Source organism: Oryza brachyantha, chromosome 2, assembly GCF_000231095.2.
Source record: "Oryza brachyantha chromosome 2, ObraRS2, whole genome shotgun sequence".
Classification (NCBI taxonomy): Eukaryota; Viridiplantae; Streptophyta; class Magnoliopsida; order Poales; family Poaceae; genus Oryza; species Oryza brachyantha.
In genome coordinates this window covers 1,296,037-1,311,805 of record NC_023164.2, presented here as the reverse complement: position 1 = coordinate 1,311,805, position 15,769 = coordinate 1,296,037, and the positions used below count along the sequence as shown (strand labels likewise).

The 15,769-nt window shown below is 40.0% G+C and overlaps 2 protein-coding genes across 2 annotated transcripts; both read left to right on the top strand.

Annotated features, from left to right (window-relative positions):
• The first annotated feature begins 348 nt into the window (after window positions 1-348).
• Window positions 349-3,885, top strand: LOC102721617 (cyclin-T1-1-like). The gene is made up of 6 exons (XM_006648224.3): window positions 349-774; window positions 952-1,033; window positions 2,315-2,449; window positions 2,552-2,727; window positions 2,816-2,976; window positions 3,079-3,885. The coding sequence occupies exons 1-6, from the start codon at window positions 602-604 to the stop codon at window positions 3,678-3,680; spliced, it is 1,329 nt and encodes a 442-aa protein (XP_006648287.2). The 5' UTR covers window positions 349-601; the 3' UTR covers window positions 3,681-3,885.
• A 1,949-nt stretch (window positions 3,886-5,834) lies between these two features.
• On the top strand, window positions 5,835-15,514 carry LOC102721337 (pentatricopeptide repeat-containing protein At4g04790, mitochondrial-like). The gene is made up of 17 exons (XM_006648223.2): window positions 5,835-6,183; window positions 6,275-6,343; window positions 6,474-7,124; window positions 7,262-7,441; window positions 7,639-7,703; window positions 8,349-8,456; window positions 9,133-9,246; window positions 9,723-9,818; window positions 9,890-9,988; window positions 10,675-10,794; window positions 11,647-11,751; window positions 11,953-12,117; window positions 12,758-12,885; window positions 12,974-13,043; window positions 13,738-13,952; window positions 14,119-14,302; window positions 14,832-15,514. Exons 1-17 carry the CDS (start codon window positions 5,961-5,963, stop codon window positions 14,892-14,894), a joined length of 2,655 nt encoding a protein of 884 aa, XP_006648286.2. The 5' UTR covers window positions 5,835-5,960; the 3' UTR covers window positions 14,895-15,514.
• Window positions 15,515-15,769: the final 255 nt, after the last annotated feature.

The window sequence follows — 15,769 nt, the reverse complement described above, 5'->3', positions numbered from 1 at the left end:
TATATACAAAAAATTCTCGTCCTACAAAGAGAAGAAGAAAATAGCCAGAGAGAAGGCCCAAGCCTATCTTCAAGCCCAACTCAACATACGATGGGCCTTAAACTATCTAGCCCATAAAAAAATATCCCACAAAAAAAAAATATATATATACACTCTAAAAAAGAAAAAAAATCCGCCGAAACCGACTGTACAAAACCCGGCCCCACATGTCACCCTCACGCGAATATCGCGCTCTGCAGAGCCTGGCCCCACCTGTCACCCTCACGCAAAATAGCGCACGCGTCCCACGAGCCAAGCCAAGCCAACCCAAAACCAAAACCAAAACCAAAAATAAAAACAAACCACGCAACGCAACAGAAAAGGAAGCCGCCGAGCCGCGTCACTCACCCGCATCCCGTTCCGTTCCGGTCGCCTTCTTCCTCCGCCTCCGACCGCCGCGCCGCCCGAGTCCACCCCAAGTCGTCGTCCCCCGCCCTCCGCCTCCCCCCTCCGAAGCTCTAGCCCCGAAGATCTCTCGTCCTCCCTCCTCCAGATTGGAGAATTGCGAGTTTGTTGCTGCGGGGTGGGCGATCGGTTGGTTATTGGGTTGGGCGTGTGGGCGATGGGGAAGGCCGGAGGAGGGGAGGGGGGTGCGGCGGGGGCGTGGTACGTCAGCAGGGAGGAGGTTGAGCGCGGGTCGCCGTCGAGGAGGGATGGCGTTGGCGCCGCCAAGGAGGCCGAGCTCCGGGCGACCTACTGCTCCTTCATCCGCGACGTCGGCATCAGGCTGCAGCTGTAAGATCTTCTCCATCTAGTACCCGAATTCGATGCGTCGTCGTGCGCGTTAAATCTTCTGTTGAGTGATTTAGATTTAGATGCTGTTGCTTGGTTGCTTCCTCTTGATGGGGGCGATGGACTGGGGTTTTTCTAATGAAAAGATGCTATTTTTTTTTCTTTTCTCTTGGGTTGCAGGCCTCAGGTGACAATCGCGTCAGCAATCATGCTTTGCCATCGCTTTTATCTCCGACAGTCGCACGCCAAGAACGAGTGGCAGGTAAAAATACGCAGCTATTTACCTATGGATCGCACACATTGCCCACTTAGATGTGGCAGTACCCAATGTTTGGATCTTTTTCTGAGGATTTAAGAACACTTACAATTAAATCTAATCTGCTTATAAGAGTTTCATGTGATCTTGCCATTGTATAATTAACAAACCCCAATCCCACATGGTTATGTTTCAAGCCTGTGGATATTTTTTCAGGGACCAAATGCTTTTGCATCAGCATAAATAAAGATCAATTGTGCCACTTCACCCACTAACAAACTATTTCGTGTTTTCTGCAATCACTGTAGTGTGCCTGTAGCACCCTGCTATGCGGTGGCGATCCAGTGTCAAAACACCAACCCTGAGGGGTCAACTCTTCTAATTTCTTGAAAGAATATATATTTCAATTTCAATGCAAATACGAGAGGGTCAGTTGATCCCGCAGGTCATAACATGGCTCTGCCACTTCTTCTATCCACATAACTATAACTACCTATAAAGCAATCTATATTTGCCGCCATAAAATCTCTTGGGCTAGAAGGCTCTCCACACTCCATCGAGGGTAAAAGTGTTAACACTTACTTTTTTTTTAACCGTATCGTTTAACTAACTTCATTTCTTACCTTGTAGATGTCTTTGGAAGTTAAAACTTCCCTTTTTTGTCCGTTGGATCCTAACATTACCTGACTACGTACCATCCTTTGGGGTTAGTCGAGGGTAGTGTAGCCATGTTGGCCATTATGAAAATTACACCAGCATGGATATATGTATAGTTGTTTACATGCACGCTGGTTTCATGTAAATGTGTATACATATTTGAAGCACAGTTAATTGGATCATGCCTTGTATGGTATACTGGCCGTTGGAATGGTAAAAACTTTCCATGAGGGGTCCTTTTTATGAAAGATAAGTGTTGAAAATTTTCACTTGGACTTGAAGTTCGCCCCTTAGTAATGAGTCTGGAAGTGAGGTATAGTTTTAAGCAATTTCACATGGAGCACCCAAAACTGCAATTTTGGACAAGACACATGATTCTTGGGAGCGACTTTATTGAACTTGAAGGCAATGCTTTCTATTAATACTCATTACCAGTAAGTAATAACGACTCGTTTTCATTGCTATTTGCCTTTCCCAATTAAGGTTCTTATTTATTTCTAGCATGGGTAATTTTCTACTAGAATTTTTACCCACGGTAGCAAGTCATAACACAAATGCTCAATGAAGTTTATTTAACTACATTCATTATTGATCAGGTAAATATTAGTTACTAACTATCTATTATTCCAGACTGTTGCAACTGTCTGCGTATTTCTTGCTTCGAAGATTGAAGATACACCTTGCTCACTACAACGTGTTATCATTGTGGCATATGAAACAATGTATCGGAAAGACTGTAATGCTGCTCACAGAATCTACCAGAAGGTACTTAAAGTTTCCCCTTTTTCCTATTATTAGTCTTAGCCACTCCACCTGTCATCTGTGATATTGCCAGCTTCTTGTCATAACTTTCCTTACTAAAAACAGGAAATTCTTGAGAAGCAGAAGGAGCTAATTTTGGTAGGGGAGACGCTGTTACTTTCGACTATTAGGTTTGATTTCAACATACAGCATCCTTACGAGCCATTAAAGCTCGCTCTCAAGAAACTGGGGATTTTCCGGATGGAATTGAAACAAGTTGCAGTGAACCTAATAAACGATGCGTAAGTTCTTTGCAAAACCTTGTTATTTGTTTATTATTGAAATTGCAATTTTGTTGTTTCTGAGTATACTACTCTCCTGTATATGCAGGCTTCGGACTACTTTGGTTGTACAGTTTAAACCACACTACATAGCAGCAGGGTCCCTCTACCTTGCTGCTAAGTTTAATAATGTCAGACTTCCTTCCGAAAACGGAAAAGATGGAAAAGTATGGTGGCATGAGTTTGATGTTGCTCCAAAGCAGTTAGAAGGTATTAGCCTTTTTTTTCCTGGGAATAATAGAGCCGTTCCCATTTGTTTTTCAGTTAACACCATCAATTTTTCATCATGCTGATTATGTATTTCACCTGCAGCTGTTATCCAGCAAATGACAGAGCTATTTATAGGAAGAAACCCATGCTCCATTAGTCCTGTAATCAGGGCGCCACCAACTCCATCACTGATGGAGAGAAGGCAGATAATCAGGCGACCGCCAACTCCAACTCTGATGCAAAGACAACAACAGATAACAAGCTCTTTGGGCGCTGTTATGAGGCATACACACTCTTCAAGAGGAAGCCTAAGCAGTAACTTCGATATAGACGCTTCTAGGTGCTTGCCTGTGGACATTTCAGCTAATCACAAATCAGCTATTTGCTCAGCAAGGAATGAAGGCAATCAGTCACTGCGAGTGCATATGGGTCATAGCAATGGCAGTGATGCAAGGTTTAAGAAACAAACTCCCCTGGGAGCTCTGAGAACAGATCATGTTTACCATGTTTTCAGCGAACCAAAGGATCTTCATGTGACAGGAATTAGGGACTTTGTGAGACAGAAGAGACCGTTCCATGAAGTTGGAGAGCATCCAGCTCCAGTTGACAGATCTGACAGAGGTGCTTGGATCAGGAAGCAACATGGAAGAAATGTGATAGTGGTTGACACCAAGTCATCATCTTGGAAGAGACAGAAGCTATGATCTGAGATAAGTTAGTCATATCTGTTTGTAAAGCCCGTTGTTTTAGATTTATAGTTTCCCACCAAAACAAAGGTTTCCTAGAAAAAGGTGAGATGAAGTATCATCATGAAAGATGATATGGATCGAGTAACTTAATCTGCTGGCGTACAGCAATCTCGAAATTTTCTTTGAGAGGACAACAAAGTGATTCAGATTCACATTTCAATGATAATGCATGCTATTTCCCCTGTACTGAGAGATCAAAATCACGAAACGTCTGGGATGAGCCTGCGGCAAAGTTTTGTAATTTGATTTTTCTTCCAATGTAGCTGGTATAGGAAACATTCTTGTATTATCATGATTGCCCGCGTGTATATAATGAAATTTTGTGTCCAGTGCCTTCTGCTTGTCTAATCAAGTTCGAAAGCTGACCTGTATGTGTTCTCCAAATGTGCAGATTTACTATTGTTAATGCAGTTTAGTGCATCCAGTAAGTACAGTAGGTGTAAATAATGCTATTTCTCTCGTCTTATGAAATATAGCCACGTTAATTTATGGTCCAAATTGTCTTCCTCTCTTTTTTTCTCATGAAACCATATTAAATCTAGGGTCTATATTGTCCCAATTATATATTTTTCATATAAAGCTAAATTACATCATTTTTAGTTTTTGGATGACCAATTTATACTTACACATTGTAATCGTATATTTCCTGAGGAACACACTGGTTTGTTCTATGACATGGACTTCATAAATTGCATTTGTTATCCACAGACCTATAAAACGGACGCAATCCAGCACATAAATAAACTTATAAAACACATTATAGCTAATCCGAACGAAATGTGGCACGTATTATGTTAGATAACTCTCTATACCTATTTTTTTCCTTACTATAATCATATCTGACGTTCTTCCTAGTTTCTTACAGAAAGTTTTAACTTTACAGACTATGCGGCTCATATGTCAGTCTGCTGAACTCTGCTTGCATAGGCCTAGAAGCACGTTAAATCATATGCCATTGATTAGATGTGAGAGTTCAATATACAAACAAATCAAATCATCGTCCACCCTATTTCAACATATATTAATCCATCATTTCCATTGTATCCAGACGTCAAGTATACTTAAATACTCTCGTTGTATTGTATTTTAATAGATACTGTCGTTAATTTTTAATATATGTTTGATCATTTAACTTATTAAAAATATCGTAATTGTCATATGTTTTGCTGTGATTAGATTTATGACTAAATATATTTTAATTATAACATATAGTTTTCACGTATTAAAACAAAATGTTTGAATAAAATAAATATCAAATGCATGACAAAAAAATTACCAACATCATCTACTAATAAAACACATGGAGAGTAAATCACACCAATTTTGCAATTTCATATACAGTTCGACTGCAATGTGATATACCGTGCAAATGATATATGTTATGAACCATGTAGTCTGAAATAACAAAATAGAACAGAAGAAACTTGCATCCCGCCCTCACCTCCGCTCGTCGACGTGCCCTCTATCTCGTGTGCGCCACGATACCTGCAGCACTCAACGAAAACATATTTGGTATCAGCTGGTATTAGATGACACCAACCACATAGATATCATAGGTGCCACGCGGTGAGGGCAACGTGGATCGGTGCCGGCGATCAGCATGAGTGCGTGGCGCCAGGCAAGCGAGGAGACGGGCGTGCGTAAAGTGCCAGGAGTACGTTCTCTATAGTTTTTGTTTCATTGTATCAGCATTGTAATTCATCCTGCTAGTATTGTTTTACGATTTTTTAATTTTTAATTTTATTTAATAAATAATTTTAAAAAATATATATTTTTGTTTCCAAGATTTACAAATCTAATCTCATGGGGCGGAAAAGGTGACGTGGCAAATGGCGGAGAGGAGCCAGGGATGGGCGATAACGACCTGGACGCGAGGGTGGCAAGGGACAAAATTGCCACTGCACCGTCATCGCCCGTTCCCGGTTCCCTCCCTGCCGTCTGCCACGTCACCTTTCCGCCTGGGCTGAGGGGTGGCATGAGGCTAGATTTGTAAATTTTGAAAATAAAAATATAGTTTTGTAAATTATTTATTAAATATAATTAAAAAAATCATTGCTTTACGGCACCGCGACAGTAAGGTGGCCTCTTGTCAATTCGGGTCCGGTCCAACTCCAGCCCACGACATCGAACCGCCTATACCCACGCCTCCGGCGCCGGCCACACCACTGCTCCCCGGCGGTGGCGGCGGCGGCGGCTGCTCCGACCGCCGCTCCCCCACCGCACACGCCGCCGCCCATGTGGAAGAGGGTCCTCGAGACGACCAAGAAGGCCGCCGCCGCCGCCGCCGCCGCCCCCGCTGCAGCTGGCCCGCAGCTCGCCACGCGGAAAAACCCCGCCTCCAGCCGCCGCAAGGCCGTCACGCCGGCCACCGCGGTCTCCCCCTCCGTACTCCTCCGCCTCAAGCAGGCCGCCTCCTCGAAGAGGGCCAGCCTACCCTCCGCCATCCCCGACGCCCAAGGTAACCGCCTCCGCCTCCGCCTCCCCGTTCCTGTCTCCCTCTCCCTGCCGGCGCTCGCTTCTCTCTTATCCATCTCCCTTGTCTTGCTCAGATGTAGCCAGTGAGGAGGACGAGGGCCGTTCCAACGGTTTCACCCAGGAGATCCTGTCCATCTTAAAAGGTATCATCTCATCGAACTTTCAGCCTGACACTATCTGCTGGTCATTTTGCCATGGCCAAATGCAGCTCCTTCAGCTATAACTTAATGTGTAGTGGATAATGCAATTGTGAGATATTCGTTCAATTGTTAGGACCTGATGATGCGGAAGAATCGAGGGCGGTGGAAGAGCCGATGGAGGATTCTGAAGATGCCGAAAAGTTTGTCGTGAACAAGATATTGGGCACGGAGTGGTTTGCGGTGCCACCACCTAGCAAGCCATTGACGACCTGGCGGAGGGCTGTGGCACGGGAGAGGAAGAAGCGGTACATATTCAAGAACACAGAGAGCCGCCGCTTCACTAGGTTGATGCAGGAGTGTGCCAGAAAGCTTGGAGCAGAGCCTGCGCTTGAATTTTTCGGGAAGCTGGGGAGGGATACTGGGACTAAGGAGTTCAATGCATTGATCAGGATTTGTCTGCGTAAGGCGAAGGCATGCAGTGATATTGACTCAGCAGTGGAGCATATTTATAGGGCTTATCACCTCTTTGAGATGATGAGAGATAGGGGTTTTCAGATTGTGGAAGATAATTACGGACCATTCCTCTTGTATCTGGTGGATGTGGGGATGTCAGAGGAATTTGAGATGTTCAGTGTTTTCTTGAAGGATGCAAATCCACAGTCCAATTCAAGAATAGCTTATTACGAGATGTTGCTTTGGATTGGAGCTCAAGATGAAGAAAAGATTCAACAACTTTGCCATTCCGTTGAAGACTTCAATAAAGAAGGCGAATACGACATGGCAGGTAACTAGCCAAAATCACAATCAAACCTTCCTTTTTCACTCATTCACAAATGGGGAAACGCTGGTTAATGTTGCACAATTTGTTTGATACACACAACATTCTTCCAACAGTACCTTATTCAACACAATGCTTTACAGAAAGTTATATGCTGGCCTTTGCTGAAAGTGACAGGAAATTGGATTTCATCAACTTGCTTGAGTCACTTGATCCAACAAAAGTTATATGTTCAAAGTACTTATCGACAATATTCCAGTTTTTGGGTAGGTTTGAACTGAAGAACTATGCTGAGAAGCTTCTTAAGCAGATGAGATCAAAAGGTAATAAACTCTGTCGTTTCGCCAAAAAAATATATATATACATTTGAAGACAATAGATGGGTACATGATTAAATATTGGCTTAAAATATTTTTATTCTGAATTTTAATGTTATTTCCTTGAAAATTATACTACTATTCAGTTTCCCTTCAGATTTTCTGCTGCATTCACTTCTTACCTGCTAATGTTTCTGTTTCAGAATCCAACATTGGAGACTTTTCATCCATATTATGTGAATATGCTGCAAATATACCACACATTGAGGTGAGAGATATTTTACGATGACTGCTGGTAATATTCACAGCTGCTAATTAGAGTATGAAATTGGCGTAGACTTTATGTGTAGTGTTCTTCAATCTGTGCAAAATGGTCTTGCAGCAAGTTCCAGAAAGGAAATCTGTAATACAGTACCCTGTTCAAGGTACCAAAATAAATTACTATTTTTTTACTATCATCACCTCAAAAGTTATACTGTAATAAGTTAGTAACTTAGCAAGAACACCTGGTTTTGCTGTGATCCTTTTATTCTGTGTAAAGAAGTACTCTGCATTTCCATAATGCACATTACGTGGCCACAAAAGCACAGTGCTTTGGGATAAATTAATGTAGAAAATTATAATTTTATTTCTTGTGTGATTCAAAAGATTAGATACTTTATTTTACTTTATTGAACTTTGAAAGATGAATCATGTTCCATTTTCCATCAAGTTGTTAGCAGACCACATTTTATTTGATCTCAAGTGGATGAGTAGGTTTTACTTGCTGATGCTCTCTCAGTTTTTGTTACTTTCTCAAAAATATTCGATCTATTTTTTTAAAAATATGAACGATTACAATTAGCTGTCATGTTAACAACACCCTTTGAGCTAAACATAATTGATAGAATACTGGAAATGGATTTTCTTGAAGGTTGAAGATGTTATAGTATCATTCAATAGATGGCATGAGCAGTTTGAGGTAGCACCTTCTATTTCTGCATCTGAGAAGATCATCTCTATTTGCTGCAAATCGTCAAAGGTAAGCCAAATACACTGATACATTTTTTCTTGAAAAATGGTTAAGTAATTCAGTTCATGTCTTTTGTCCCCAAGCATATATGATCTTTCACCCATGTCCATACATACTTTTTGCCTCCGTATCATTTGCTTTCTTATGGCCTGGGTACTTGACCACCTGTATGTATCAAGAACCCATGACATGACTAATAGGTTAAGATATTTGTCTGGTCTATTATTTAAAGTAGCTATCAGTCCACCAGTGGTTTTTATTTAAAATTCTTCTACCACCTCCTACGACTTGGAAAAATATGATTTGCCATATGACTGCATGCCATAGACTCAGTTTGGCGCTATAGACTAATAGTCAGATATTTGCCTAACAAGCTGGGACAAACTCTGGCTCATTTCCATAATTGTGCTTTGCCATATTACTGCATGCCATAGACTCAGTCAGTCGCCTAACTTTCCTAAGAGCCATGGCTGTGAATTTTGTTACCACAAAAGGTGTGACAAGGTATACTTGCCCAAAACTAGTGATAGCAAAGTTTGTTGCAAACCAATCAGGCCTAAATATTGCATCTGATACACATATTTTGGAACAGCAATCTTATTTTCAACGTGAAGTGTTGGGTTTATGAATCTGGACCACTCAAATCAATATTATAACTGGTATGTTTGCCTAATATTTTTTGCAGATTGCCTTAGCTCTTGATGTAGTTGAGTGCTTATGTAAATCCAACCCCGATGCACCAGTTGAATTATTTCATCCAATAATACATGCCTGTGAGCAAGACTCTGAATTTCACATGGTAAGCGGTTCTATATGACTTTCTGGTTGTGCCATGCAGTGCAGGTTTGTGTTCCTTGTGTATTAATTATGAGAATGTATTATAGGTTTCAAGAATTTGCAATTTTTAGTGCTCTATACTGTTTTGAACATGACTGCATATGTTTCTAGTAGCAACATAAGCATCTGCTAGAACATAGTTTTATGAACACATCCGTACCTATTAAAACACTACCAGTCTACCACAGCCCTTAACATTGCTGTAATGTAATAACTAACTAGTGATCCTAATAGGCTGTTATTCACATTAGTTTGAGGCTTTGAGCGGTTAAAACATAAAATTGATTGTTGGGAAGTCTTTGCCACGCATCGTAAGATATATGAACAACTGTTGGTCTACAGAAGTAGCATATATTTAAAACCTTTACTTTACATGTTCTCATGTGATTTGTCTTATTGGGAACACTGTAGCATCTGTATTCACTCTAACCATTTCAGGTTCATCGCATATATGATTTGATGCGCCGGCACAAGCTGAAATTGAAATACGAAATGTTTCGAAGCATGATAAATTTATGTGTAAAGATGAAAGATGTAAGTCATGATGCAGCTCACTTTCTATGTTTAGGCATCATATGAAATTTACTGATCCTTTCTCTTCCCAGTTTGAAGGTGCTTACAATATACTCGCAGATGCAGAAGAGTCTAGGGATATATCCACTGTAAGCCTGTATAACGCTATCATGCTTGGATATTTCAGGGAGGTAAACTCTTGGTTATCTGTTTTTCTTCTAATCTGTTTTCCTCACATACCAACCAGTGAATATGTCCACTTTAATTATTAAAAAAATGATGGACCTCCTATTAGCTATTGTCAGCATACATACTTGCTCAACTTTAGCCGACTTGATGTTACATCATGCCTAGTCAGTACAAATGCATAAACACCTAATTGATGACACATACTTGTTTTTGTTGAGATTTTCTAAAACGCTCCACTCAAAGTACATATGTATTACCCCCGTTCCACGAGAAGTGCATCTCTAGGATTCAAATTGTCTCTCAAATAGTGCATTCCTAGGGTGCACTACTGCACTACTTTACTCCAACCATCTCTCATTCAAAATTCTCCCCAGCTTACCCCCAACCGCCCTCCTCTCTCAATCAAACCTCATTTAGTGAGGTGCATTTAGGCATTTTCATTTTCTACTAAATATTTAACCTTTTGAATAGTAAAATGGCAGTTATTGTTGGATGGAGATAGTGTAACAATTTGGAATAAGCACAGCAATCACTGTAAGTATTTAGCATGAAGGCATGAAATTGCAATTAACACCCATGACATGACATACTGGAATGGCAAATTCAAAGACTACAATTCCAGCTTGTCACTTTGTTAGTGCCCTCCTGCCCTTTTTTCTTGCTTTAATTTTTCTGTGTTTCTCTATAGAAAAACCACAATGGAGCACAAATGGTAATGGCGCAAATGCAGATTGCTGAAGTAAAACCAGATTCTGAAACATTTAGTTATTTGATATTTAACTGCGAGTCTGAAGAGAAAATCTCTGAGGTTTGTCAGATACCTGATTGTTTATTATTACCGTGTGTTTTTGTACTGTTTCAAATAGAGGCAACTGCATATGTTCTTGAAAGAAAACCTAGTGAAAGATAAACTCTAACTGAATAATATCAGCTCCATGAACACACGCCAATTGTTGCCTCCAATAATCCATTCCTTCCTGCTGTTGTTGTATACATATATCCCCAATTAATTAATTTCTATTTCCATCAGTATATTCTGCTGGATATATCATCATGCAGCATGTCAGATCCTCCATTACACACAAGAGGCCTGCTCTGTTCAGAAATGCTCCATCTCTTTTTGTTTAGTTGTCAACTATTGACTGTTGTACACATATATCAATCCAATCAAAATTTATCACCTAAAATAACCCTAGGTGGAGTGGAATATATTCTCTATGTTTTATTTAAAGAACACTCTAGAGATTTCTGATTACCTGTATCATTGTCATATGGCTAAATTTATAATTGGCCCTCAAAGGGCAAATTAGGAAATGTCACTGTGAGAAATGTTTAATGGCAAGTATTCTCGGACACTACAAATAAATGAAAAATGGAGGAATTGTATGATATTTTAAAAAACGTGTTGTTAAACTTACTTTGACCATCAACGGATAAATGAAAGGGTGCAGTTAGATTTGTCACTGAAGCCTTTTCATATTATACTATTTTTAACTAATATACTTATTGAACGTTATTCAATGTCTAAAACACCATATAGTCTTGAACAACAGGTGTGATTCTTTACCACAGTTTGCACTGAAATTAAAATTAATGTTTTAAAACCCTTTCATCTATTTATAGTTTCTATTGTGATAAACACTGGGTATTGAGTTTGCAGTATCTTGATCAAATACGGCAAGATGGAATATACATGTCCAAGCATATATACATGTCACTAGTTAGTGCATATGCAAGGCATGGGAATTTTGACATGGCTAAGCAGGTAAATGATGCTTGCTGATCATAATTCTCTTTTGAACTTTTGCCTTACATTCAGGTTCCAGATCTCACACATACTCATCTTTTCTGAATTAGATTATGTAAGTTAATTGTTATTACTACGAAGATGCTAATGTTAAAGAGGCCGAGGCATATGCTCTACTTTGTTCTATTTCGCTGCTGAAAACCATTGCTGTTTCCTTAGGTTCTCCAAAACAAGAAAATACCACCAAAGTACCTCAATGAAATTAAGAGCGCACTTGTCGGTGCGCTTGCATCAAATGGGAAGGCATTGGATGGACTAATCATGTATGATGAAATCAGGCAATCTGGATGCCACCTTGAGCCAAAGGCTGCAGTTACCCTGATTGTAAGTAAACCTGTGACATATCTTTACTCCTAATGAGTTGTGCCTGCGTGTTTTTAGGGAATACACAAAAAACTTGCTCATCTTTGTATTGAGAGAAGATAGTTTGAGCAGCCGCACACAGCAGGCCGAGATGAACTACATGGATTCCTCCCAACAGCTTTTTGACCTAGCTAGAGCCCACATGCTCACACTACCAGTTCTGGCAGATCGACCCCCACGTCTGTCCAGAGTCTTGCTCCTTTGGCAATTGTGTTGATTAGTTGCGACTATCTCTTGGACTGTGCGTTGAAGACTCGGTTATCGTGTTCTTTTCAGAGAACCCATGCAACTAGGATCACAGTGGAGTTGAACCCTCTTTGTTGCTTCCTGTTGAAGCCCTTCCTGACTTCAAACCACCATGATCCCAGATCATGTTGATTCGTCAGTTGGCAGTGAGGGATGCGTATGGCATTCAGGGTAGTCCACCAAACCTGGCTGGACTCTGGGCATTGTACCAGAATATGATAAATCGACTCCATCTTTTTATTACAGAATAGGCATTTCCACAAGATTGTGATACCTCTCCAGTGAATCTGCCTGCATGTTTGAGAACCACCTGTTCCAGTCTCCATCCTTAATAGTATCATGTTTTGTTCTGCAGGAGAATACCCAAACAAAAGGTGAGCTGGACAGACTCTATCAACTTCTGGAAGAGCTTAGTGACTCAACCTTCTGGTTTGATGGGTGTAGCAGAGTACTTCTGTACTGTGTTCAGCACAATCACCCTAAGTATGCTGATCGATATTTAAGCCATTGTATTTATACTGTTATTTAGTTATAATTTTCATTCACTCTTTATTTGCTTAATCTTTTCCAGTGCCGCCATTGATTTGCTAAAGCAGCTTAAGGAGAAAGATGAAATGATTACATATATGGTTATCGATCAGGTATTGACTTATATTCTTCACAATGGGACACCGTTGTTTGATCAGAAGTGTTAACTATTTTGTCTAATGTATACCTTACCTGATCTCATTGGGATGTGCGCACGACATTTAACTTCGAGTTGTTCCATGATAACTAGTAGTAGTAATCTCCTCACACATAAACAAGAGAGAGAGAGAGAGAGATTAGCCTATTTGTTCTTAATGTTATAAAAACATGTTCTTTTACAACTTGATTATGGTCAAACACTTATTTTGGCCCAATAAATCTAATCACTAATCTATATCTTTTGATTGGCAAAGTCTTTTTAATTGATCCTCTTAAAATCACTCTACTAGTTGAAAAGTGGCACTGTATATCTGTTTCTTCTAATGTTATCCACATATTGTTTTTATTTGGTTACAGTCTTTAGGGAATATTTTTATGACTGCTTGATATTATCTCTTATTTAACTGTTACCTAGTTCATAGAATTCATTTCAGTTTAATTGGGGTGACATTACGAGAAATCTGACCTTGCTTTTCATTAGACAATATAATTGCTTGTATATATATTTTTACTGTTGAAGCTCCTTCAAGTTGTTCCCCATAAAGTGTATATGAATTGTTCCACAAGACATTTCTCTGTGAACTATACCCTTTTCCATGGTTTCTTTTGTTTTGTGCCTGTTGTTTACTTTCATGAATGGTTCTTAAGGTCTTCTGCCAAATATGGGATATGGACCCTGTAAATTTGGATATCGGAATGGAGATTCTCCATTCCATCAAAGAGCTCGGACTTAATGTTTCTCGGACAAGTCTCGACTTTCTTCTTAGTGCCTGTGTAAAGGCAAAGGATTCAAATCGTGCCCAGCTGATCTGGTCAGCATATGAATCTGCTGGCCTTCCACATAATGTACTGACTTCCTTGAGGTTAGATTTTTTCTATTTGGCACATAAACTGATTATCCAGTATATTTTACAAGTTCACTTGCTTCTGTTGGGCAGGTCGATACGTTGACCAGTGTGCTTGCTTTGCAACCTTGTCGAATTCCTATTAAAGTTGTATTCATTAGAAATACTGCATTTGTGCCTGCAGGATGTATCAGGCTCTTCTGTTGTCCCAGAAGAAGAAGGCAGCTAAGAAGTTGCTGCGGAAGATACCAAAGGCAGATGTTCATGTGCGTTATGTAATAGATTCTTGTCAAATGGCATACTGCAGCCCGGATCATAGGCCTTGTTCTGTGAGTAGGTTCAGTTCAAAAAAAGAAGCTGCTTCCAAGGTATAAGGAAGACATTAGGTTTGCTACTTCTCTTACAACAAAATATACTGAAATGAGATTAAGTCAAATTTTTTACCTCTAGGAAAAATCTTCTGTTAGATTAAGGAATAATGATCAGACATGAATCTAACATTAATATAAACTGCATGATGTAAATTTTTTGTGAAATATCCTGTCTGTGATATTGTCATACCATGTAAATCTACTGTAAATCTACACTGTTGGGATAGTTTCAGGCTTCAGGCATTCCCATCATGCCAAAGAACATGCAAATGTTTAAAAAAAACTTGAAAATACAAGGTGGGAATCATTCATGTCACAATTTCAACTGAAAACATGACTTATATATGGACAAATAAGAAAAAAGTAAATTCTATTATTAGTTAGATTTTCTTATGAGGCGAATATACATTTTTTTATTGTCAATGTGTAGATCAATTATAATCTTTTGAAGTTTTGTGGGACGGATGACATCGTACTATATTTTTTTTCTAGAATTTCTCATGATTGTTTGAATGCTCTTGTATAGGCTGGGAGCACCTGTGAACCTGCTAATTCGGGAACTCTTTCTACACTCTTCAAGAATACATGATGAAGGATATGAGGCGTTTCAAAATGAAGCCGAAGAGGCACAGACTGCCCCTTGATAATAGACAGACTTTTCCTGAACATTGCCTTTGGTGCCCAGAATTACCTGCATTGCTTCAAGGAGCTACATGTGTTTCTGTTTCTGGCTTGAAACAAGCAATCATACATGGGAGCCGTCACCGAAAGACGGCGAGACCACTGGCCACATTTGAGGCCTTTGCTGTGACCACTGGCCACCACTCCCTGCATTGCATTGCATTGCAGCCCCCACTTGGCTTAATGGCCAAGACCTAGCTAGCCAGCCTCTCTGCTCATAGTGCTTCCCATGTGACCACAAGGCTAGGGTTTGGTCACAGTGAAACAATCACTGCCCCACAGCCTCACCAACCAGGAAAAAGATCTGCGCTGTTTGGTATTGGGAGTGGAGTGAGAGGAGAGATTGGTAGGGTAGAATATGTGTACTCAGTCTACAACCAAGATATCACAGGATAAAATCTGAACCAGACAAGTAACAGCCACACATTTTTGCACCTGTTACAGCTCAAGAAGTAGGTAAAACCTGAAATTAATGTGTAGAAGTTCTGATTTGAGCTCAAGCTTTTTGGATGATAAATCCTTTGATTACAGGTTAAAGTCATGGTGAAGATTCTCATTTCATCATTTAATTCATGACATGCAATTGTAAATGGGTTCCTTTCACAAGCAGATACTTGCCACTGCCATTTTATTACCTTAAAACGTGCTAATATGTTTGGATAGCTCAGAACCAAAGAGGAAGAAAACAGCCCTGCATTTTTCCTTCTCCTTTCATGCTTTTCTTGCTCTGCACCATGTAAGGTTCTGACAGGAACCTAACAATGGAAATGGTTCATGAAAATT

What these genes read in the sequence shown, in the direction of transcription:
- LOC102721617 (XM_006648224.3), top strand. Translation starts at nt 602, where the DNA reads ATGGGGAAGGCCGGAGGAGGGGAGGGGGGTGCGGCGGGGGCGTGGTAC. An exon ending in ACGCCAAGAACGAGTGGCAG is followed by an intron (nt 1,034 to 2,314) that starts GTAAAAATACGC and finishes CTATTATTCCAG; the next exon opens with ACTGTTGCAACTGTCTGCGT. An exon ending in GTGAACCTAATAAACGATGC is followed by an intron (nt 2,728 to 2,815) that starts GTAAGTTCTTTG and finishes CTGTATATGCAG; the next exon opens with GCTTCGGACTACTTTGGTTG.
- LOC102721337 (XM_006648223.2), top strand. Translation starts at nt 5,961, where the DNA reads ATGTGGAAGAGGGTCCTCGAGACGACCAAGAAGGCCGCCGCCGCCGCC. An exon ending in CTGAAGAGAAAATCTCTGAG is followed by an intron (nt 10,795 to 11,646) that starts GTTTGTCAGATA and finishes TTGAGTTTGCAG; the next exon opens with TATCTTGATCAAATACGGCA. An exon ending in ATTTTGACATGGCTAAGCAG is followed by an intron (nt 11,752 to 11,952) that starts GTAAATGATGCT and finishes CTGTTTCCTTAG; the next exon opens with GTTCTCCAAAACAAGAAAAT.